The sequence below is a fragment of the Lepisma saccharinum genome, chromosome 29, assembly GCF_977018435.1.
Source record: "Lepisma saccharinum chromosome 29, izLepSacc3.1, whole genome shotgun sequence".
Taxonomy (NCBI): domain Eukaryota; kingdom Metazoa; phylum Arthropoda; class Insecta; order Zygentoma; family Lepismatidae; genus Lepisma; species Lepisma saccharinum.
Window position 1 is genome coordinate 37,904,943 of NC_139257.1, and position 27,117 is coordinate 37,932,059.

Sequence of the window (27,117 nt, forward strand, 5' to 3'; positions counted from 1 at the left end):
AATACTATATTTATGTAGATCTCTAGTACTTAATAGTAGTAGTGGTATTAGTAGTAATTCAGCCAGTTAATTAATTATAAGTATTATTAATTAATTGTGATGATTATTATGTAATTAAAGCAGTAGCGTACGCAGGATTTCATCAAGGGGGGTGTTATCTCGAAAACTTTCTACAAATTCACATTACCATTGTTTTATTATACTTTAATTAATAATAATAATAATAAATTAATTAATAATTCTTATAATTAATTAATTAGTTTAATTACTACTAATGCAGCTGCTATTTATGAAAGAAATAGAACAAAATTACAATTCTTTTGTTTCAAAATAATTGTCTAGTCAACGGTTATTTGTATATGATAAGTGAGACATTTTAAGTGTGAAGAAAATCCATAAAAACAAGCAAATATATTAAATTTATTGAAATAATCGAAATATGAAACTCATTCAAGGAGCCGCGCTGGTCTAGTCTGACAACTTCGTGGGATATCCGGGTTCGATTCCCGGAATTGGTTGGAATTTATCCAGCCTTGTCTCCGCACCCAGCCTATGGGTATCTGAGAGCAACCTTGGGGGATGAAGGCTGCCGGAGCATGGTGCTGATCACATCACCTGCAAAATAGTTCGAGGTCAAGAATCTTTGGGGCCCACCACACCACTATGTGTGACTTCATGGCACGGTGCTATATACACGGGGGAATTTACATTACCTTTACCTATGGAACTCACCCAGGGTGATGATGAAGCGCGAGAATACATGTTGCTAAATTCCACTGAGTCTATGTTTTCGTTGTAAAGTACGTTTATAGACATTCCAACACATTTATCCCTTCTAGGTGATTCACAAAAGACTTCTTCGACATTATTTAATGATGTGGATGTAGACTCAGCATCACTTGAGAGTTCACAAGGGGATGTGAAATCAGTACCGGGAAGAACGTTTGCAATAAGGACGAAGCAAGGAATTTTCACAATTCTCGCAAGAGTCATTGCGCGACTTTTTGCAAAAGAAAATTGCAAAATTGAACTTTGCGGCCGCTTAGATTGTGTTTGGAATGTTGTGTTTTTCTTCATGCTGCATGGGAATAATAATCCAAATTATTATTATTATTATTACTGTCGCAGATCTTTGACTGTGATAAATTAGCCATTTTTAATTTTTTTCTACAGCATTTTCCATAATATTTCAAGAGCTCAAGGGGGGGTTTAAACCCGGTAACCCCCCCTTGCGTACGCCACTGAATTAAAGTATAATAAAACAATGGTAATGTGAATTTGGAGAAAGTTTTAGAAATAACCCCCCCTTGATAAAATCCTGCGTACGCTAATGATATAAATATCTGTATCATCAAAAATAGTATGGAGTGTGTATTAAGGGATGTTGTCAGTAGCAGTCATTAGCACTTCAAGAGAGGTTTTAGAAGATATGGAAAAAAACTGTAGTATTTGTATGATATTTCTAAATTTTATATTTTAAATTAACTTAATGACTCCGACATACATAATTTACCTTCATTTAATACTATTAAACTTTTGAAAAATGGACTTGGTTTATAAAGCCCCTCTGATAAACCGTGAGCCCTCCCCCCCTGGAGGTCAGTTCTAGCTACGGGCTAACACCGACACCACCCGTTTTAATTTAGTATAATCTATTAACTACAGAATTTACTTTGCAAAAAGTACAGTAATAAATGGATCAGTATTTCAGTTCAACCCTGGAAATTAAGGAGGTCGGTGTGTAATGCTGACCACATCACCTCGCCGGCGTCAGGAATGAATGAGCGGAATGAGGGGGGGGGGGGGTCGACAGGAGGCAAAACGCGACACCTCTACTGTATCGCTACTTCACTAGCGTAGGCAGTATTTTTTTCTCGGAGTAATTTTGAATTGTAAAAGTGGACATCACATAGCTGCGTTCTGTAGGAAGGAGTATAAACCTAGATACTCCATAAACTATTTCGTAATGACTATTTTTCACCTATATTTTAAAAGTTGTTCCGAAACAAATAATGATAATCAGGTTTGCAATTTTCCAATTTTGGTTTTTCCCTTTACTGCTTTCATTTGAAAATATTGATTTTCTTTAAAAAAAATAAATAATAATAATAATAATAAAGGATGTAGCTTCATCAGCCGGCCCTACCCTTGAGTACGTCAGTATAGTTTTGCCAGGCCGCTATCTGCATTTTGATGTAACCTGACCATCGAGAGCTGTAAGGGCTTTCTACCCTCTCGCACGGTATTTTCGCGCACTTTCTAACGACTACCTAGCCAACCTAGCTCCTTTTGTAAGCTTAATTTTAACTGCGAGTTAGCTTTTTTAAATAATTGTGTGGGGCAACACTGTCAACGAGTGATCTGTAAACGAAAAGTGATGTACGGAAGTGATTCACTGACGGTTTTCAGCATATTTCGAATATATTTAGGAAGAATAAACTAGTGAATTTGTACAGCTAAGATTTTTCTAATATATTATTACAAACACACAAGCAACCATGACTACAGCTTTGTATTTGGAACATTACCTTGATAGTGAGTATGTCCACAACTTGTATCAAGACTCGAAAATGCTAGAAATTCCATTCCTTTTTCTTTTCTTATTTTATTTATAAACGATAGGAAAAGAAAAGGTTTACAAAGCATAACTTTACCATTTTTAGTTTGCCCGCTACACTCTATATAATATGAGTAATAATTTGTATTGATTATGTTTTAGCGCCATTAGGAGGTAATGAGCATTAAGTTCGTAGTTAAAATTTGAATGCAACAAATTGTCATTGTGCCGTGAATGTGTAATCGAAATGTATTGTTGCCATTAATATTTATGAGTTATATCGAAGTTACTTTTACTCTGTATACATATTAATGAAATGAAAATTATAACTTTGGGATGAAAGCATACACTACAGCGTACACCAAATTGTATTGCTTAATGCTCCTTAAATTGCATTATTTCCCTTTATGAGCGAATAAGTTGAGGTGATTCTTTTTTTAATTTATCTGTGAGGTGTTGTGATGCTAAATCTAATGCAGCTTGCAGTCTATTTAATGTGAATGACAATAAAGTAGTTTTCTGAAAAAAAGAAGGTATGATTTTACAATATCGGACCCTTCTCCAATTTCGTGTACTCACTAATTTAGGGCTCCTAATCCCGAATCTGAAGTTAAAATTTGGCTCTCACGTGTGGAATTCCCCCCCCCCCCCAAAGGTGGTTCTGTGACAATGCACGATTGCTCATTATTTACTGACATTTTTTTACGGTGCCCCACAAACCATTCATGCATAGCCCCAAAAACCATTCACGCATAGCCCCACAAACAATTCACAGTGAGGTCAGGTTAAGCAAACATAGTTAAAATAATGAGCAATCGTGCATTGTCGGTTGCGATCACGGACCCCCTTTTTTTGCAAATTCAACACGTGAGCGCCAAATTTTAACTTCAGATTCGTGATTAGGAGCCCTAAATTAGTGAGTATGCGATATATGAATGAAATTGGAGAAGGGTCCGGTATTGTAAAATCGCTCCTTTCGTTTCACTGGTTACACTTTAATTTTCACGCGAAACTCACCAGAGTAAATTAAAGCTGTCAAAACTGAAATGTAACAAACTTAATCAAAAATGAATGACAGACAATAAGGGTAACACTTCTGTTTAGTCAAAACGGATTTCTTCATTTTTGGAAACTACTTACGCAAATCACTTTCTGTAGGATTGTTGAAGTTCCCGAATGTATTTTCGGTAAAACTTCGATAGCGTCCCAACACCTCACTCGTTTATTTTGTCATTTTTAACATTCGTAGTTACCTATTCTGCATTGCGAAAGATTCTTCAAGGTGCTATTTTGCTTTTTTCACGAAAAAAGTTCAATTTTTGACATAAAGAGTAATTATTAAACCATTTACGTTAGCCCGAAAAACCATTGACGTTAGCCCCAAAAACCATTGACGTTAACCCCAAAAACCATCGATGTTAGCCCCAAAAACCATCGATGTTAGCCCCAAAAACCATCGACGTTAGCCCCACGAACCATCACTGGGACAAGGTATGCCTACGAGGTTAGGTTAGGTTCCATTAGCACTCCTTTCGTTCAATTTAGCATACACGGACAACATCGTTTTTTCTCGATGAAAGAAAATACCAACAAGAATTTCTAAATGCTACAGAAACTAATTTCGGTAAGTAGTTTCAGTACTAGTTTACTATCCTTTGGACAGATTTCTTCATTTCTACAGAAGAAACTACTTACCGTAATAAGTTCCTGTAGTATTGTCTAACATCTGGAAGGTGTTTTGTGTGATGTGGGAATGTTTCATAGCGGAAATTCAACCATTGACGCATAGCCCCACGAACCATTTCCGGTAAGGTTAGGTTAGGTAGGGTTACAATAGTTAAAAATTGGTTTCGAAAAAAATATGCGTAGCCCCACACACCATTCTCGCATAGCCCCACAAACCATTTGTGGAAACGTACGTTCTTCAGTTACAAAAACACTTTTTTTTTTAAAAAAAAATGATCAAAAAACGTGAATACATGTTAAAAAATGATCCGCGAAGCAGATAGGTAAGTACAAATGTCAAAAATTGACTAAACTCAGAAGTTATAGGTGTCCGAAGGATAGTAAACATTTACCATAGTTTCTTGTGTAAAAATGAAGAAATCCATTAGGATGCTATCGAAGGTTTACCGTATTTTCTGACATCGTTTCATCTTGTTTAGCGATAATTCATGTTTTTATGTATAAAAATATCCCCATTACCATTGCTTCCATGTACGAATCGGATGTTCCATCTTGATGATGTAACCCCCTGTCACTGTTTCCAACCACCACGTGTTTTTTCAAGAAGATGACATGACCCAAAATTTTAGCAATGCTTGCCTAACCTAACCTTCCCGTGATTGGTTCGTGGGGCTATCCGTAAATGGTTTGTGGAGCTACCTGGGAAAAAATAGAAATTTAATAACACGGAAGTAGGCATTTTTTTTGGTTTAGAAGGTTGGAAACACTGCATCACTCGACAAAAAACAAGCACGACGCGCGATGATCCAGAACGCTCGCGCCATATTTTGTCTCACACAAGTGAAGAAAACAAACAACAATAATTACTCGTAATATGAAAAATTGAAATTATTTTCGTGAGAAATTCATAATTACACCTTATAGAATGTTCCGCAATGCAGAATAAGTAAGTAGCAATATTAAAAAGGACGAAATAAATGAGTTATAGGTGTTTTGACTAAACGGAAGTAGTACCACAATAATTGCTAGGTAATGAATTTTTTATTAGTGGTACGAGGTTGAATTATCTTGTACTGTAATAACAGGATGTCAGTTCTGCCTGTTTGTACTTTTTTTGGTAACAGTTCGTTATATTGGAGACGCATTAAAATCTGATATTTTGTGTTTTGCATGGTTCGTACTTACCAATTGTGTATTGCGGAACATATGTCAAGGAGCCATTATGCTTTTTACACGAAAACAAACACATTTTTCACATAGAGAGTATTTTTTGTTATTCCTTTTTTTTGTTTCCGTAACACACAATATGGCATGCACAGGTTGACTACCGTTGTAGGAATGCAGTGTTTCCAACCTTCTACACTGAAAAATACCTACTATCATGTTCAAATTGTACATTATGAACGGGTTGCTGATGGATAGCCCCGTGAACCCTTTCCGATAAGGTTAGGTTAGGCAAGCATAGTTAAAAAAAAAAGGGTTGGAAATACTGACATGGGGTTATGTCATCAAACGTGTGCAGCATCCGGTTCACGTAGCGAAAGCAATAGCACTTGTGCGTCGGTGAGATATTTCTCTTCAAAAATACATGATTTCCTGGTCAAATAGATTCCACGATGAAAGAAAATACCTTGACGATCGTTGGAAATCTTAGAGAAACTCATTTCCGCAAGTAGTTTCTTCTGTAAAAATGAAGAAATGTCTTTCAAGATATACCGAATTGCTACCCTTTTTTGTTTATTCGGGTACTTAATAGCCTAGTTCAAATGATGCATTACAGAATGAACATTTCCACATGAATATGCAACTTTTCAATACATTGCTTTTAAAACATAGCAAGCACGTAATCGCAACTCAAGAAGAGATGGACAATATTTGTTTCCTTCAATATTCTCTCATCAGAGGCTTAAATATACGAGAGTAATTCTATATTTGCTGCAACTTCTTGCTCAGAGCATAGAAATCTCTAGTAACTGCTCTGATGATGTAAGAGTTGTGTACACTTATTGCGATTGTATAGTAGGGTACTACTTTACTATACTGGAGACACCTATCAATGATTTATTTCGCAATTTTTTTACATTGCTAACGTACTCTTCTGCATTGCGGAACATTTCTTTAGGTGAAATAATGAATTTATAACCTAAATAATGTCTATTTCTTACATTAACGAGTACTTACTGTTGTTCCTTATTTCCCACAAACAATCCACGGGTAGCCCCAAAAACCATTGACGTTAGCCCAAAAATTCACGATAGCCCCACGAACCATCACGGGGACGAGGTATGCCTACTAGGTTAGGTTAGGTTCCATTAGCACTCCTTTCGTTCAATTTAGCATATACGGACATCATCATGGCGGCAGCAGCAATAACGCATCGGAAATAGATTTTAGTAGAAAACCACATGCATTCGCATTAAAATTGATCAAAACTACATTCGCGAACATCAACAACACTACAGAAAATGATTTGCGTAAGTACTTTCTCCTGTAAATTTGAAGAAATCCGTCTCCGGTATAGTAAAGTGTTACCTATAGTAGTACTGAATGAATGTCCTTTATGCAAACCTATAGTAAATTATTTCTTCATAGGTTTGGAACATCTTCCTATTGAACTGCAGAGAAATTTCACCCTTATGAGGGATCTGGATGCGAGAGCACAAGTTCTTATGAAGAACATCGATAGACTTGCAGATGAATATCTTCATAATGTAAAAAATATGAGCCCAGAGAAGAAGAAGGACCAGATGGACCATATACAAAAGTTATTTAATAAGGCTAAAGAATATGGAGATGATAAAGTTCAGTTAGCAATTCAAACTTATGAACTGGTATGTATAAAGTTTGATGAATTTCTGATTTGAATCTCAGAAAAGTGCAGTTCATTTTCTAAAGTGCCCCTGTCCATGAGTGATCCTGGTATCATTACAGTGGTGTTCTGTATGACTTTCTAATAAGATATTGTTAACCCTTGGCCAGGGCTCGTAAAAATCAGGTCGCCTTGGCGACTAAAAATTTCAGCCTGGCGACTGATCTTTTGCTGTAATATTGCCATTTTTCAAGTTTGCATGTCTGAAATTCTGAAAACTCCCAAGTTAAAATTGCAGTACAGCGCAAGTTAGCAAATGATTTTTTTTATCAACATTGTGAACATTTCATAGAATAAATAACAATTTCTTACTCTTTGTCCCCCCCCCCCAATTTCCCGCTTTCTCACATGGTTTAGCGATGTTTTGAATACAGTGATGCTCAGCTTCTTATGGATTGATTGATTTTTGATTGACTTGCTTTATTTTACTTTCTTCTTTCCCACTTTTGACTTATTTGTGAAGATGGAGATGAGTGATATGGTGAATGAACACTCACAAACATCCATGCTCAAGCCGGGATACAAACCTGGGAGCCCTGGCATCGTAGCACGATGTGCTAACCACTCTGCCACTGGATCACCTTCTTATAGTATGCAAGTAGGTGGTTTCCTGGTGCCTAGCTCTGAAGAAGATTTTTCGAGCACTGCCCTTGGCCTTGAAGTTATCATGAATTAGTTTCACTCTGTATTTAATTTATTTTATGTTGCGTTTTTACCCCTTATGTTAATTGCAACAAGAATGAATGATTAACACTTGAAATGATAGGGTAAACACAGTGATACGTCCATGGCTTACCTAGGATTCGAACTTGGGACCACTTGGTTTGTTGCAGGTTATGCTGACAGAGGCAAGCAACATGAATTTATGATAACTTATGTTTTCTCCCATGGCAGGCTTGTTCAACTTGAGGCAGATCAAGGGTCTGTTGAGAACACGGGCCGAGCCATCCCTGATACTGTGTAACTTCAGGAGCATTCAGGAATTTGGCCCCCAAAATACTTTGCAGAAAAGGTTAATTGACATGAAATTATGCACAGAAGTTTTGTGCGAAAATGTTTTTTGACACACTTAATGGGAAATATGGTGTTGCACTTGGTGAACATTCCAACATGGAGCTTGTCATATTTTGCAGTGTTGCTAACTCCAAAAAAGTTTGATGATAAATTATTGTAATTTGGAACATTTTTAGAAGGGACAAAATCCACTTCAAAAATATCTAGTTATATAAAGGAAGTTCTTCTTACTTGAAAATGTGAAATTTATGAATATGACTGGAAAATGTTTAAAATATACTTAGTCATGTAGAAATGGTCAAGTATGCTTAACAAATCACATTAATTTAGTTAAGTTTTCATAATATATTTTGCCGGCCACCGTGGCAGAGTGGTTAGCACATTGTGCTGCAATGCCAGGGGTCCTGGGTTCGAAACCTGGCTGGGCATGGACGTTTGTGATGTCCATTCATCATATCATCACTCATCCCCCTCTTCGCAAATTAGCCAAAAGTGACACAAAAAGTGAAGTAAAATAAAGCAAATCAATCAATCACTCGTTAATTGAACTGCAATATAATCCCATATTAGTAATTGTCATGAGCAGCCTGATTTCGTTCATTACGTTCGGTTGCTTGCACTGTAATTTGTGTTATTACTTGGGTCAGTGAGAAATGAGAACTGATTTGGTTGTGAAGATGCCATAGCAGAAATTTGAGATTTTTAGTTCCTCTGAACACAGCTTTTTGTGTATACATTGTGTACTTGGTTGAACAGAAACTAACACAGTGGTAAAATGGACAATTGCGAAGAATTCTAAAATCTTGAAAAAATGATATAATTAAGATTTAACACTTACTTATTAGTTAACTCATGATGAATGTGCAAATTACTCACAATAGCAATATAACACTAACTAACTAACTCTCTAGCCTTCTTAAACCCGATGGTTCATGGCTGCAGCAACACAGGCCTTCCATCTGTCCCTATCTTGAGCAAGATCTCTATACTCTTTTCCATCCCTACCGATTTCCCTTAGGTCCATCTCAACGTTGTCCCTCCATCTTCGTCTTGGCCTTCCTACAGGTCTCTTGCCATCAGGTTTCCCAACAAGAATCCTGTAAACTCCTCTTTCCTCTCCCAGTCGTGCCACATGGCCTGCCCACATAAGTCTTCTTGATTGAATTATTCTAATAATATCTGGACATGAATACAAATTATGTAGTTCTAAATTATGTAACCTTCTCCACTCACCTGTCTCCTCATCCCTTTTAGGTCCAAATATTTTCCTAAGGATCTTATTTTCAAATACTCTCAATTTATGTTCCTCTTTCAATGTAAGGGACCAAGTTTCACACCCATATATAAGGGAGGATCAATTGAAACCCGTTCAGTGGTCATAATTCGTGAAATAAAATTTTATTTCGAGCTGAAACTGGTACACTGTCTAGAGGCGTCTATGGTTAGCGCTCAGTAAAAATATTGTTCAGAAGAAGTCACCATGAGCGTTGAGACACTTGTCCCACTGTGTCACTAACTTACAAATGCCGTCCATGTAAAATTGTGAAGGCTGAATCTCAAACCAATCACGCACAGCGTCCTGAACTTCAGCGTCAGACTGAAATCTCTGACCTTTCAAAGCCTTCTTTAGAGGCCCAAAGATGTGAAAGTCACAAGGTGAAAGGTCAGGGCTGTAGGGTGGGTGTCGCAACATTTCCCACTTGAATCGTTGAAACAAATCCTGCACTTGGTTTGCACACACAGACGCCATAACTTTCCCCGCAGACGGTTGCGTCTTGAACTTTTTGGGACGTGGAGATGAGGGGTGTTTCCATTGCATAGTGGAAGACTTTGAAATGATGGCACCAAGTTTCATCCTCAGCAACAATGCGCAGCAAGAAGTCGTTACCTTCCAAATGGTAACGTGACAAATGTTCAATGGAGCATCCCATACGCTCCAACTTTTGGTCCTCCGTCAATACCCTGGGTATCCACTGCACGCACACTTTATGATAACCCAGAGCTTTCACAATTTTGTGAGCAGTACCATAACCCATGTTTAACTCGTTTTCTATGGATCGAATACTCATGCGTCTATCTGCAGATATTGCTGCATTCATCTTTTCACACATGTCTTCTGTGGCAACAACATGGGCTTGACCAGGACGGGGATAATCAGTGGTTTGTTCACGCCCCTTCCGAAACATTCTTGCCCAGTCCACCACTGTTGTTTTGGACACGCATGCATCACCATACACGTCTTCCATACGCCGGTACACTTCAGCTGGTTGACAACCTTCGGCACTCAGAAACTGGATGACAGCACGCTGGTCCTGTTTTAACGGATTGGGGATGTTGAACGCCAACTTTCACTCGTTATACCTGCAAAACGGAAACACATATAAACCACATTCCTACACCCAACACACAGAGACATTAGCCATTACACACTATTGGACAAACAATATCCTCCTACACACTATACCAATAATACACGGAACGAACGGGTTTCAGTTGATCACCCCTTGTAATACTACAGGCAAAATTACTGTTTTTTATATTTTAACTTTTAGTTTCTTAGATATTAAACAAGAACACAAAAGTTTATGAAGAGAGAAGTAACATGCATTTCCTGAATTAAGCCTACTTTTTATTTCCTCTTTAATATAATTTTCATTTATTTAATGAAAATAATATAACACGTACTTTGAAAATATTAGAAATATTCAAAAAGCACAAAAAATGGTACTTATGTTATTTACAAAACGACGTATCGAGAATTTACTGTTCTCTTCTTCAGGTCCAAAACTTCGACCACGAAAACTTTCCATAGCCACGTCAAGATATTTTAAAAACCAGGAATAAGGATGTGGATTTGATATAGGTTGGACAGGAATTCAAAAAGTATGCCTAAAACTGTTGTAGCCTGCATATTCTGTTACAAATTAGCAGTCCCTGTAACGGAATATGGAGGCTACAACAGTTTTAGGCATAGTTTTTGAATTCCTGTAAGTACGTGTTATATTTATTAGTTAGTGTAGGAAAGTTTAAAAACTCCTGAATGAATCAGAGAATTTGATTTGACAAATTGAATGTGCTATTTACAAAACACTTTTGATTAATTTAACCTTTTTTTGTCAGGTTGATAAACATATAAGACGACTTGACTCCGATCTGGCAAGGTTTGAAGCTGAAATCCAGGACAAAGCACTCACAAATTCAAGGTCACAAGAGGACACAGCATCACAAAAAAGTAATTATTATTGCGTGTGTGTGTACTTATGGAAGTTTTACCCTTAGTTGGACATGCATGCCAGATATAAAATTCAAGCTATGCAAATTGCTGAAGTGGGGGAATTCTTACAGTAACGAAATGAGAGTGAATTCTTGATTATGTTTTTTAGGGACCTGTGGATTTGTATATACATGGATTTTTGTTAATTTTCTGCAACCTCTGACTAATTGCTACAATTAGGGTAAGTGATGATTACATGAAATCTCATTACATCACACTCACAAAAAACAGCCAAACATACTTGAACCCATGATTTTAGGTAGTGATGTGGGGGTCCATCAACCCACTGTACCCCCTCGAGAATTACGCCGATTTTTTTTTATCGACAGATTTCAACGTTTTACGTAATATAAAAGTGGTTCCAGCGTTAGGAAACCACAAATAATGGGAGATATTTGATCACAAAGTATGACCCACGTAAGCACAAGAAACTCCTATTCCGGACTACTATTGCTCATTTGTTTCCGTAAAAAATTCCCAAACGGCAGCAAAACTAATGCTCCTGGCATATCCTGACATTATTATGACCCCAAATACCCCATTTTTTAACTATGTTTGCCTAACCTTACCGTGCATGGTTCGTGGAGCTACCCGTGCATGACGTCAGCACCAAATTTTAACTGCAGATTCGTGATTACGAGTCCTAAATTATTGACTATGTGAAAAATGAAAGAAATTGGGGAACCGTCCGGTATTGTAAAATCATGCTACAACCATTTCCAATACGAACGAGCTGGACCCTGTGTTTGAATGGTTAGCACATCGTGCTGCGACGCCAAGGGTTCGAATCCTGCTTGGGCTTGGTTGTTTGTGAATGTTCATTCTTCAATTTCATCACTCATCCCCATCTGCACAAATTAGCCAAGAGTTACAAAACACGAAGTAAAATAAACTAACTAACTAAATCAATTAATCAATCGAATACGAATGAGAATATATAATTTTAAAAAGTACTATCCTTAAAACAATGCACTTTCTGCTACGTGGTTGCCCGGCCAAAGAACGCCACAATACTGAAAATGTCGATACACTCCCCAATATGCATTTTAAATGAATAGCACTTACCACACTAAAAATGCACGCCAAGCTTGCAAACAAAATCCCAGTACCATGTGACATGAACCGAAACATCGTCTGCAGTAAATCTTGCACGGCCTGGCGTTACACCAGGATTGCCAACCTCCAATCTCTGATATTTCCAACACGGCTCCAAGTTACTAAACACAAATAACGTAACAACATGTTCCTTCAAATCACATGCAGATGGCAACGATGAAAATGACGTCATAAATTGTCCCATCAAAAAACTCTCATTACTCCACTATAATACATATCCTAAATCTAAAAACAACACAAATCGTTCGTATAGAACATAATGTTCATAAATGACACAAAAATCATCACCTTACCGCAGGGGTACGGAGCATCGACAGTACCGTGATGTAAGTCAGGAACCTGTGGCTACAAAACTTAAAATGTGTTAAAATCAGGATTCAATAGTAATTATGTATCAGTCAACATTAAATTTTCTAATAATAACATAAACAAATTACTTACTTGATCCGCGAAACTTTAAAAGTAAGTCTTGCAGATAAAGTTAGTAATTTGTATACGTTATTACCGGGTGATTCAAGAAAATGTTAAAACTTTATGGGAAATAGAAAGATGTACTACTCACCATCTGTGTTTACCAGAAACACTATTCTCTTTGTGTTGCCTAGACTGTCACACACTAAACATGAATAAATTTGTGTCATTGCAGCAAAGTTTCCTCCTTTATACAAATTTTCTATTTCCCATGTAGTGTTGACATTTTTTTAATCCCCTTTATTATTAAATTGCATCTTATTTCCAAAACATGAATACATTTTCGAGGTAGTGTAAGCATCTATCGTAGGCTTCTTCCAATATTAATGTTATTAAAGCATCCATTATTGAATTTCTGATCTTTCTCTGTTATTAGCGCAAAATTCAGTTTTCCTCCACACTAGAGTCATTACATTTTCGTTGCTATTAATTTGAATTTTTACCCCTTTCTACCCATATGTTCTATAAGAGAAATTGAATTATATTGTGTTCTCAGTGTTTCTCAATCCTACAATGCTAGGGGTCCCGGGTACGAATCCTGGCCTTTGCATGGATGTTTCTGAGTGTTCATTCATCAATTTCATCATATGAAATTCCCATCTTCGCAAATTAGCTAAAAGTGGCACAAAAAGCGAAGTAAAATAATGCAAATCAAATCATTTCTCAATCTTTTGGGTACATACTGCAATTTTTAGGATTAGAAAGACTGTTCACAAGGAGAACCTAATCTCTCAGGTAGCTCCAGTGCCAGCGGCCAGCACATGCTTACATCTAGATATGAATAAAAAATATGCTTATACAGGGTGTATCAGAGGTGATAGCGCAATCTGGAACTGTGAAAAGTACACGATAGTAGATGAAACGGTAAACATGGGGTCTCAAACGGTTCATTCGTTTGTGAGATAATTGCAAATGTATGATTACGATCCTCCTCTGACTTGATTGTTTGTACACTCCAAGATTTATTTCTTTAAAACTGAACACTGCCGAACATGTAACATACTGTACAGTGCAACAGTCCTTGTAATAAAAGCAACAGTTATGTCTAGCGAGGTGTTATTTGTTAATATGTAGGACTATGGCACCTCATACATGAAAAGCATGCGATGTATACAAACAAATCAGTGGTGCACCATAACCATACAGTTGCAATTAATTTGCAAATGGTTAGTTTGTATCCCCATGTTTACCGAGCCTTTTTTGTTTCTACTATCGCGTACTTTTCACCATTTCAGTTTGCACTATCACTTATGATACACCCTGTGTTTTGTGCATGTGTATTCGGGCTGAGCTGATATCGTACAGATTTCCTCCAATATTGATGCTTGAGAATTGTAACAATTAAATATTGATTATATTAATATTAGTGGGTGAGTACCCCGATTTTACGTTCCTTAATTTTACATTTTCACGCATTATACATTCAATCTTATATCTGTGTGTGTTGGCAGGCCATATAACAGTTGATCCAGTTGAGAGAAGTCACTAGGTTGGAATTATGCAATAGAAAATTTTATTTGTGTGTGAACACTTCTCATTCCTAAACAGATCCTCCACTACTGTTAAAACACATACTTACCTTTATTAATACAGCAAACTCACCGTATGTTTTTCCGGTAAAATTGAAGAAAAGTTTATAAAGTTTATAACATTTTGCTTTGTTAGGACCATCAAGATTGAATGTATAATACGGGAAAATGTAAAATGGAGCAACATAAAATCGGGGTTCTACTGTACTACCCAGTATGTATTCAGAAATAAATTATTTCTTTCCCACCATAGCGAAGGGTCCCAGGTTCGAATCCCGCTCTGGCATGGTTATTTGTGAATGTCTATTGATCATTTCATCCTCATCCCCATCTTCGCAAATTAGCCAAGAGGCACAAAACGTGAAGTAAAATGAAATAAATCAAATCTTTCCTACTACGAATAGACTCAAAAGTTAAGAACCTCAATATTATTTTTTCAGGGGACTTTGGTGGCATAACTTAAAATTTAAACAAATTTGTAAAATCTGGAACAATTTCATATCATTTTGTGACCACTCTTTGTTTCCCATTCGGAATAAAGCTTCAGATAGCAGCGACGTACAAGCATGATCGCTTATCGGTAGGGCTTAGCCTATTCCGATGTATCAGTGTCATCTGATATCACTGGTATTGGTAAATTCTTGAATCTTTTGAAGCAAAATTTTTGGCAAATTGAATCAATCATATGATTGAAGAATACTTAACACTAGGGCTGAGCAGATACCAGTAGTATTGGTATCGGAAAGTATCGTACAAACTCCCGATCGTTTAAATTAAGGGATCGTAGATAGGCTATGAGAAGCCTGATATTCAAAGTTATTTGGCTGCGATACCAACGATCTGATACCAGCAGCTACTTTTCTGGCATACGTTTTTCATGGGTCCTCATAAATGCCACGCGACACTTTCATCTAATTATCCCTGAAATTATGCACAATTCAAACTTTATTTTTATTTTGCACGAAAAATTTTATTTTGTGATTACTAGGGAGCAGAAGTTGATGAAATGTCATCTTTTTCTGACATCTCGGACACGATGCCCATTAAATATACACAATATTACACTTCGTCTAGAAACCAAAAAAGGTAATTTTAAAGTGCATTTCTTGCCAATTTTCAGGTTTGAGGTCATTTTCCCCGATTTTCGGCATTTTCCCGTCATCTTTCGCAACATTCGGTGTATTGTTTTGTTATATTTTGTCACTTCTTTCATTTGGGTAATATTCTTGAGCCTTTTCACCAAGGTGAACATAAGCCTATATATATCTCGCAGGATTTATTTTTCTTTACAGTGCCACAGAAACACACCACACTACATCGTCAGGCAAAGATGCAGGAAATTAATGCATTTTACACCAATTCATTCAGTGTATACGACTTTTTCATTAAATTGTTTTAAAATTATTCGGTTGTTTCCATGGGAAATCCTCGTTGCATATTTTAATTGCATGTGCAAGTGATATCATTTGGTGCCTTTTTTTTTAAAGCAAGATTGCATTTTGTTTAAGTTCCTTTTCATTTCAATTTTTAACCTGAAACTAACAAATTTAATGGTCATTTTTTACGTCATTTTTTAGGACATTCTATAGGTTATATACCTATATTTTTTAGGTCATCAACTTCCACTCCCTAGTGATTGCTCAATATTTATTTTCATATTCTGATGGTATTCTTGAATATTCTAAAGCATATTTCTTGGTAATTTGATTCATATAATTGCAGAAAAGTATTTACACAGCAATATTGATCAAAGTTTTGAACAACTTTCTATTATTTCAATTTTCACGTATCTGGATTGATATCTGATCAGGCCTACTTATATAATACTTCCTTATACTGGTATTTATGTCAATATCAGCTGTATCCTGATTTCGAGCTTTTTATATTCATATTGTTGGTGCAATCTTAGATAAGACAGTATTTTAAAAAGAACAGTGACATGAAAAATTATATATTATCATTCAATTGTTTCTTTTCTGCTTTCAGAAGGAAGGAAAAAAATCAAAGAGAAGGAGAAGAAGAAGCGTGGAACGTTGTCTTCAGAGGAAGAAGCATCTAAAGTTGTAAGAAAGAAGCAGAAGAAGGGAACGACGAATAATGAATCTGCGCTGGCATCACTGCTTCCAGGGGTGATAACCCATCCATCAGATGTCTTAGACATGCCTGTAGATCCGAATGAACCCACGTATTGTTTATGCCATCAAGTATCATACGGAGAAATGATAGGGTGTGACAATCCTGATGTGAGTACATACATCCATCCTTTTTTATCCACACTCCGTAGATGGCATTTTTTTTTCAGATCTATCATTCCATTTTTAGTGACATTTATTTTCAGCTTGTTGGTGTTACCATTAAATTCAACATTGATTGCATGATTTTTGGTATGTATTTTTAATGTGCATGTCTTAATTAGGATAAAATAAATCCTAATCAATCTGCTTTGTCTTTGCATGGGCCATAGGTGTATATTTTTTTAGGGATGGGACCGATTAATCGGTACTCTTATCGGTATCGGCCGATATAGGCATATCGGTTTATCGGTAAAATTACCGATTATTTTACCGATCCGATATATCGATAAATATCTTATAATTTAGTGTAAAATTCTGCCATTTTGTTGTAATTTTTATGGATAATCTTGATGCCCTACTTTTTAAAAGAAGTAATTGTCTAAATATTCAACTTCTTTTGCACTGAAGTCACCTCGAAACATATATTTATTAAGGAGATCAATGAACATTTCAGGTTCTTCATGGATCATTTCTAATTTTATATCGGATCGGTAGAATATCGGTTATCGGTATCGGTAAATTTTATATCGGTACTTTATCGGTATCGGCCCATCCCTAATATTTTTATTAACACAATTTCTTAAATTGAGGATGCCACGTTGTGATCAAATTTGGAATTCTTTACTGTAAAATAATATTTCTAGAATGATTTGCGAGAAAAAAGTCCGTACCTATAAATTCATGATGACATTATGATAATTTCCAAAATCAATAAGAGAAGAAAATTATTGCAAAACAGTTACCATTTTTATGAACGATTGCTTCTTATTTTGACTTCGAAAATCTTTAGAGATACAAGTTTACATCGAAATGCTTAAATTCTCCTTATTCAAACCAAATTTTAGAACAAGAAGTATTACCTTTTGTCATCGATATCACAAAAATCAAGACACAACAAGTAACTGTTCAGTAGCCCTAATTTTTGGATCTACGTAGACCCTTCTTTGGGATTAGAGATTAAGTATGATATGTGGTAAAAATGTTAAGACAAAATTAAAAATGATTTCCATTAGATTAAAAGAAATTAAAGCAGGATTCTGTGGAATGACCAGCTGTTTCACTTGCCAAATGTTGGGCCGGTCCACCGATTAATCTAATATGAGTAATTTAAAAACATGTTGTAAACTTTTCACCACACCTTGTATTTTAATCTCCCATCCCTGAAGAAGAATTGAGGTAAGTTTGAAAAATTAGGACTGAGTACACAAAGGTATGTGGTGTGACTTTGTTTTTGTTTTTATGAAACGTATTACACATTTGGTATGTGCCCATTATTTTTTATTGTTCCTCAATCTTTCAATTCATGTGGATCTGTTCGGAGATTTAAAAAGGCTACTTCATTAGAACTTTAAAACAGATGAAAAGGTAAGATCTGTATTTAAGGAAAGTTTAAAAATGGATAAAATATGTATCTGAATTTACAGGGTGGTGCACGAATAGTTGACACATTTAAAATTTAGATTGCAAATTTATTTATAAATACTACATGTGCATGCATATTATGACATACAGAATAGTCTGTCCGTGGAAAGTTTTCTCACTGTATCACATGTTCAGTATGGCCCCCTTTTTACAGAACAACCTCTTCAAGGCGGTGCACATATTTCTTACCACTCTACGGCACATGTCTTCGTGAATATCACCACACAACTGAACTATCCAACCTCGCATTTCCATAATGTTAGCTGGCTTTAAAGGGAAGAGTTTTTCCTTTAAAAAAAACCTACACAAATGTCACAGGGATTTAAATCTGAGCTTGAAGGCAGCTAGAAGAAATCTCCATTGTGTCGATCAGGATATCAATTGGAAATCACTCTATCACCAAAAACTGTGTTCAAAAAGTCCAACACAACATTAAGTGGTGTGAGGGGGTAGGTGGGGTGAGGTGAGGGCAACTTGAACAGCATCAATGTTTTCAGTGGTCCGAACTGGAGCAACGCGAGGTCGTCTTTCTTCTTTCACGGTGGCCTCATCCTCGATCGTACGGTACAAACGAAGAATAGTGTTTCTTGCTGGAGCCCATAGTGTTTTGAAATGAGCTCGAGCTTACTTGTAACGCTCTTCGTTTCTGCATACAATAGAACTGTTTTGGTGCTCTGCACTGACTGGCGGGAAATGGATGTGTTTACTAGACCATGCCCAGCGTGCCCAGCGATAGGCCACCTACCGGTATTTCCAAGGACTACCGAATGCGCTTGTGTATATTTCAGCTCCGACCACAGTTTATTTTTTTTAAAATTCAGATTTCAAATGTGTCAACTGTTCGTGCACCACCCTGTAGAATCTAGATCATGTATAATGTGAAGAAAATTACTTTTATTCTGCTAATCCATTTTGTTAGATCCACCAGACCACTCTTAGTTATCTAGCTGCTCTAAAAATTTCAGCTCAAAAGCTTCTCGTTTACACGACTATGCTAAGTTTGTCAATCATAACATTTCCTTCTTAAACCTTTTCCTATGTTTTACATTTTTACCACCCTACTGTCCCAAGTGAATTCTTAAAATTCCTGTGATCTTTGTTCTGAAATATTGCCTAGACAGAAATGCAATCTACGGAAGGAAGAAAGTGGAAAATTTTAATAAACATCGAGGTCCTTGAAGTATATATAGGCAGTTAGTGTCGGGAAAAATGCAGCATAGAATTCACAACAGGAAAATCAGATGAGATCTTCTTCTCAAGAAGCAAATGCCTACCAGAAACAACTGCTATCACAAGCTTGTTTTAAGGTTATTTGCTATGTTGGTTGAACAAAGTTGTTGTTGTTGTTATTATTATTTAAATCACATATCTTAACTCTTTAATCTCTTGAAAAGTTTTAATGAAATGAGTTTGTCGAATCTTCTTAAGAAGCCAAGCCACATGCAGAGATGCAAACTTGAGTACCATAATGACAATGTTAAGAGAGATTGTTGATATTATGATGGTAATATTAATGCCATGCATCCAAATGATAATGTAAGAAGTTAATGTTAATCTTTGTTACCTTGACATGAAAGGTAAATACTTTTCATTTGTTATAAAAAAGAACTAGCACCAAGGAAGTCATCTTCTAACCAAATTTTAGAAATAATCATCAGATTATTTTCCATTTTTATTTTCATAGCAGCATCAAAATTATTGTTCTAAGAAATTGGTTAAACTATGGAATTTTCGCTTGTGACAGTTTAAAAAGTGACATGTTTTCACTGTAAATGAATTGGTCGTACTGCTTTAATCTACAGAGCATTTCCCTGACATTCACTACGAGACTCGGCGGCAAGCGGCCTGGCATCAGCGCTTGTCTTTCCCGGTGAACGGGTCCGCAACAGTCGCTTATATTAAACCTTGTAAAAACGTTTAAGAGTAACAGGGTCAGTTCTGAATAAAAGTGGAAAGAAAAATGGGGAAATAAAGTATACAAAGACAATCCACACACCATCCATGAGTTAAAAGAGAGTATTGTACGAAAAATCGGGAGAATTACAGTAGACGAACTTGCACGTGTAAATGCCAATTTCCTTCGGAGATGGCAGGAATGTGTTGCAGCAGAGGGACACCATTTCCAACACCTTCTGTAGTCTAGGTTAGTACACAATATGAAAACTGTAATTTTAATAGCAGACTCTAGCGACTGTCACGGACCCGTTCACCGGGAAAGACAAGCGCTGATGTTGGACAGCTTGCTGCCGAGTCTCGTAGCGAATGTCAGGGAATGCTCTGTAGATATACACTCTCTGTTTGCTCTCTTTTGTGTTGTGTTTGACAGTGCCTGTTTTGTTGGGAGGATTTTATTTCCATAGAAGTTTCAGAAATATACCTAGTCTGGCCATAAATATTGTTACAAACTTTTGGCTTGGACTGTACATCCGGTAGTCAGGTTCTTGTGCTTGTACTGAAGCTCACTACTGACCATTGTGTGTGCAGCTTTGAAGGAGTAAACATGTATCTTCTTGTACTTAGCATGGAGCAGGGCGAATATGAAAACAGAGTAGCCGGAATTGCTCTGCATATGGCTGGAAAGACACCCACTGAGATTTTCCAGCCCCAGAAAACCCTTAAGATCAGCAAAAGGTTTGTCTTTCGGATAATCCAGAGATTCACTGAGACTGGTAGAGTGAAAGATTGCCCAAGAGTATGTAGACTTCACACCGTATGAATAGCTGCGGCTGTTAAAGCAGTGGTGGCTCGCGTCCGCAGAAATCCCATCTGGAAGCAAGTGATAATGGCACTGAAGCTGAACATTTCGCAACAACTAATGTTCAGTGTACTTAATGATGACCTGGGACTGGGAGCGGCTCCTGCAGCGGTACGGCGCCAATTTGCATCATAGGTTCCTCTTCACTGAGGAGAAAGTGTTAACTTCTAAAGACAGTTTTAACTGCCAAAATAAAAGGGTGTATGCTTCAAGCTGTCGAGAAGTTCGTGAGAGAGTTCCCAGAGTTCAGAGATGCCACCAGGCCTCATTTTTGTGAAAAGAGCATAAACCCTGGACCCTCTAGTGATGTCGTTCAACGAAACCATGCTTCACAATGAACCCTGAAGGTTTCAGAAAGATTCTGTCATCTCATAAGGTGAGTATGATGCGACGGTGACTGGAGACCATTGTACTCAATTTCATGTCCCCTATTAGGCTATCTGATAGCCATGATTTCAATACCCTGGACTGCAAACTGTGGCCAGTGCTTGAGGGAATTGTCTGCAAGAAGAGGCACCCCATAATGAAAGTTAAAAAACACTCTTTGATGGCAGCACTGGCAGACTTTCCCATCGAGAACATCCGTGCTGCAATAGATTCCTGGCCACAGAGACTTCGAGCCTGTGTGAGGGCAAAAAGTGGGCATTTTAAAAACTGATGCTTGCGCTGTTTGACTGCTGTTTGTGTGCAATACATGTAATTGTAACATACTACACGAGAATTTAAAAATCTGAAACCACATTCAACTTATTCACAAAAGAGTGTGGAACAGTATGGCTAGACTAAGTATATAAAAAAATTGGGAGTTTGTTTACTGCCACAGTTCAAAGCAGTGTTGTATGTACGCTTTGGGGGCAACTTATTGTATTTTTAAATTTTTTTTTATGAATATAATGGTATGGCTTCACACAATACTCTCTAAATATACCTTTTGCACAGCAGGCTTAATTTCATACATAAATTAAGTAGATTCTTCAATAAAAATTGTCAGTTATGTGTAAGCACCGTGTGTTACTCATGCGTTCTGTTTCGTGCCTTGTGTTTCCAAGGTGGCTGTTGGTTTGTGTGCCATAAACAGTGGTGGATACAATCCAATTCATTATTAAAGCCGATCGTGACTTTTGGCTCACTCTGTAGTTACCACCAATGTTGAGGCACTTTTCACAACAGGACACCAGCTTTCGTCTCCATTCATCTTTGAATGATGCTTCCTCTGATGGAAACCATGTGCTAACGGCTTCTTTGACCTTTGTGGAACTGCCAGCCAGAAAGTTACTGGCTGCTAAGTCTGGGTGGGGGTGGAATTGTCAGTCAAACCTTCATGAAGGGTTGCACCCATCTCCATGTCGTCTATGCACATCACAAAGTTGACCGTAGATTTCAGCTGGTTTCAAAGTCCTGGCATCCAAGAAATGGATTACAGATTGCATTTCCCATGCAGCAGGCTGCTTGGTTCTTATCAACATTGTAAACACAGAATGTTGCATAAACACTGAATGTTTGCAAAAGCATCCAAGCCTTGCCAAGGAAAATCTTGAGAAAATCGGCACGGTCATGACTGAAGTGTCAATATTTGCAAACTGAACTTATTTTGTGGATACCTCATGGTAAATGAGAAAGAGTTTAGTAATGAGGAATAGGGTAGTATTTTTGGGGAAGATATTTACAGTTTCGCAAAAAAGGATTGTGGCATTGTTGCGGAAACATATCCTGAATTGTGTAAGTATCCCTAAGTTATATTTTTAACTGTGTGGTCGTGTGAAATCTGTTGCATTTTGCTATTTCTATCCTTTTATTTGTGGGTTTGTTGTTCTGTTGTTCAATTATCATAATATTTTCTAAGCATGATTAGAGGTGCCTTTCTATGTTTAGGTTATTTCTTTTTAAGATTCAAATATGTTGGTGATGAGTGCTTATTTGTCTTATTAGTACATCCAGCACAATACTACTGGAAATTAATGTTTGAATTAACATATCAAAGTAGAATTTGTTCTGGTTGAGAATTTATTGTAGTTTTTGACTTGTAGTATTTTTTCAGTAAGACTTTATCTAATAAATGTGTGGGAATCAGTCTTATCATTGATAGAAGTGCCTCTATAAAAATTGTGAGAGTCAGTAAGTAGTATCTAGACCATTCCCATCTATGTTCTTCCGTGTTATTACCGTAGTGTCCTATAGAGTGGTTCCATTTTGGATGCATGGGTCTCACTGCTATTCCCAAAGGAAAGTGGTATTGCCCGAGATGCTCCACGAACTTCAGGAAGAAGCATTAGCAGTTTTACATGTGCATGCGTTCTTCTTGAACCTATGCTTCTGTTTCTGACCTGTAAGTTATTCTCGTGTATAATCCTGGCGTGTTTTTGTGTGGACGTTTTTTATTTGCTAGCATAGTTGAGTGTGTGCTTGTGTTTGGTTGTTGCTTTGTAGGTGGCCATGCCGTGTGTTGGTTGCTTCTAGTTGCATTCTTCCCCGAAATTCAAGGTGACTTAAAAATTCTGAAATTGGAGTAAATACTGGTTAATACTAAATCAGTGTAGGCAGATATATGTTTTGTACTTTCCTTATTTAAACCCCTTGTTGGCATCTTTAGGGTAATGGTAATGAGGATGAATGATGATTAACTGAAGAGACACTCGCAAAAGAACACCCATGTCCATGGCTGGCCTCAAATTGAGTCCCGCACTCGCCATATTCAACCACTGAAGCGATGCTATTGGCTGTATTGGCAAGTCAGTTTATCAGTAATATTACCTCATTGAGTACAAAGTTCTCAATATTGTGCCATTTTGTTATAATGTTTTTGCACATAATATAATTTCCATTCTGAATTTTTTTAGTGCCTAAATATGCACCTTCTTTTGTATTGCAAACGCTTGGTTGGTAACATACATTTATTAAGGACGTCGATGAACCATTTCGAATTTTATATAGGTTCAGTAGAATATTGGTTTTTGGTATTGGCCAGTCTATTCCTACTGTTCATTATTTCTTTCTTCCATGTATTTACTATTTGTCATCTTTCACAATTGAATTGAAATAAACTACAATGATAAATAGAGAGTTCACATAACCACTTTCGTGTAACAAACTAATGCAAGAAATCTATTTTTTAAAGTAGTTTATCTTCTGGTGATGATTTGTTCCAGTTTCCCAGAATCTTTTCAAGCTTACATTACCAATATAGGGAGCTGCAGGGGTGGTTCATTCAGTAGGGCATGTATTACGTTGGGAGACCTAAGGTGGGGAATAAAAGGTCAGAATTTTTCGATCCTCCCAGGATTTATTAAATGGACACCAGTGAAGGGGGAGGGAATAAATGTGTCCAGAGCATGCTGCTCATCACACCACCCTCCCCCCAAAAAATATGAGTTTGTGAATGTGTGGGGTGGGGTATCTCAACATTTCCGTATGTGCCTTCAAGGTACGTTGCAGTGAACATGTGTACCTTTAGCTTACACTGCTGCACACAGCCACATGCACTGTTTTAACTTCACTTTATGCACAGATGGGCTAATTACAACTGGGCTTACAGTTTAAAGTAGGATCCGAAACACTGTCTCCCCACTGTATATCGAACCTGGGACCCCTTGATTACAAGGTAACGATGTAATATGTGTTACACAAACACACATGAACTGACCAACCTACCATCAGTCAGTGGGCCAGTTGGTGGTTGTAGATTCCTAGCGTAAGTGTGAAAATATCCTGGAAAATTAGAACAAAACATGCTAGAAGAATAAAAGTTACTAAGTAATAAAGACCAGTTTTGGCATTTATTTTTAACCTTAATTTACCTTCCCATGTCTTAAATCTTGACTATTCTTGTTCTATCTCCTGAGGAAGCCACATGATGTGGTGACATGTGGTGCAAGTTATGCTTTTCTGAATAAAAGTTACTTTAAAAGTAAGATTTATTGTATTATTTTGTAATGTATGAGGGCAAATTAAAAAGTCTTTGCACCTATTTTTTTTTCTAGCTTGTTATAAGTGTTATTACAAAAGCGAGATACACGAGCGATGCAGTAGGCTTTTCTTGGAACGGACCTATTGTAACTTCCGATTTCTTCCACGGCACGGTGCTGTTATCAGTTGGCAAAGATGGCCGGAGTGCTCAGGAAGTCCACGCCATATGAGCAGCGAAGTGTTAATCGTTTCCTATGGTGCAAAGTTCAAATAGCCACAGATATTCACAGGGAAATGGAGCCAGTGTATGGGGACAAGTGTTTATCAGTGTGAAGTGTGCAGTGGTGGTGTGAGGAGTTTGAAAATGGACGGGAAAATGTGAAAAACAATGAGCGATCGGGCCGACCTCGCTCCTCGCTGACATTGGACAACATTACCCATGTCGAAGAAATGGTGAAAGCTTGTCCTTGTGGACATCATCAAGAAGCTTAGGAATCCACTGACAGGACACCTTGCTGTATCCCAACGTATCGTGAACAGTGTCATAAACACTACCATAGGAAATGCCAAGTTCAGTGCCAAAGTCCTTCAGATCAACACGTCGATCAGCTTTCACCATTTCATCAACACGGGTAATGCTGTCCAGTGTCAGCGAGGAACAAGGTTGGCCCAATCACTCATTGTTCTCCACATTTTCCAGTCTTCAAACTCCTGGCACCACCACTGCACACTTCACACTGATAAACACTTGTCCCCATACACTGGCTCCATTTCCCTGTGAATATCTGTGGCTATTTGAACTTTGCACCATAGGAAACGATTAACACTTCGCTGCTCATATGGCGTGGACTTCCTGAGACTCCGGCCATCTTTGGCAACTGATAACAGCGCCATGCTGTGGAAGAAGTTGGAAGTTACAATAGGAAAAACTGAATATGCTGACCAAGGCAGTAATTTATTTTATTATAGAACAAACTAAACGTAACGTTTCAACCTTCTAGCAAGGTCTTCTTCAGACTCTGCACCAAGTACAAATGTAACAAGGTACAAAAACAGGACGAAATATATACACAAACATTACTCCCCTCCAGACTATTAGAAAGTTATTCTGGAACAGACTATTAGAAAGTTGTTCTGGAACAATAGTCTGGAGGGGAGTAATGTTTGTGTATATATATCGTGCTGTTTTGTACCTTGTTACATTTGTACTTGGTGCAGAGTCTGAAGAAGACCTTGCTAGAAGGTTGAAACGTTAAGTTTAGTTTATGTTTTATAATAAAATAAATTACTGCCTTGGTCAGCATATTCAGTTTTTCGTATCATGGAAACAAGGCTTAATGGTGTTACAATAGGACCGTTCCAAGAAAAGCCTACTGCATCGTTCGTGTATCTCGCTTTTGTAATAACACTTATAACAAGCTAGAAAAAAGAAATAAGTGCAAAGACTTTTTGATTTGCCCTCGTAATACAGTGATAAAACAAATTAAAAATAGTTCATAGGAATAACATACAGCGCATATAGGAGTTCTGTTGACTAACGAAAAAATTAGTAAAAATTTTGTCTCCATCAAGGATAAACCCCAATCGGCATTCGGTGTTGTTGCTGAGTTACCAAACCAAGTTCCAAGGCTCTGGTATTCGATTCACCTTGTATAATCTTCTGTGAGGCTTCTCTTGTGTCCTATCCATGTTTGTGTGTGTGTGATTACTTTTCATCAATTTAATCTTGTCACTTTTCATCCCAATCTTCGCCAGTATACCAAAATATTACAAATTACATATAATGCACTTGTGTTTTCTGTGTCAAAATGAGCATTTTTTGCCATTTACCCTAGAAAGCTAATGCGTCGTCTGGCAGATACGCACAGGGAGCAGTTTTCTTGTTTCACCCCCGTCCGTTTCTGCTCCCGTCCCATCTACCTTCATTTGAATCGAAGATACTGAGAAGGAAATATCGGTGTCATTTTACAAGCATTCTTTCAGCATATTTTTAACGGCTTTTAATTTTGTGTCGTCTGGTGGACGAAACGTTAGTGTTTACGTACATCAAAACTTCCGCAACAACTTCCTAAGATTTTGCTATCACCCTGAATATGCAAATGGTAATAATGAATGCAGATGCTCAACAACAACAAGGAAGGAAGATTTGTGCATTCTGTCCCTCAAGCAAGCGGAGGATAACCTGATTCTCCTGCTGGCGTTGCTCCAATGCCATGTGTGGTGAACA

General features: G+C 37.3%; 1 protein-coding gene across 1 annotated transcript in view; it reads left to right on the forward strand.

Annotated features, from left to right (window-relative positions):
* The first annotated feature begins 2,341 nt into the window (after nucleotides 1-2,341).
* Ing5 (inhibitor of growth protein 5) overlaps nucleotides 2,342-27,117 on the forward strand; it is a 29,156-nt gene continuing 4,380 nt past the window's right edge. The window contains exons 1-4 of the mRNA XM_083114957.1: nucleotides 2,342-2,535; nucleotides 6,836-7,074; nucleotides 11,247-11,358; nucleotides 16,503-16,759. Coding sequence (XP_082971083.1) covers nucleotides 2,499-2,535; nucleotides 6,836-7,074; nucleotides 11,247-11,358; nucleotides 16,503-16,759 — 645 coding nt within the window. The 5' untranslated portion in view covers nucleotides 2,342-2,498. The remainder of the gene's footprint in view (nucleotides 2,536-6,835; nucleotides 7,075-11,246; nucleotides 11,359-16,502; nucleotides 16,760-27,117) is intronic.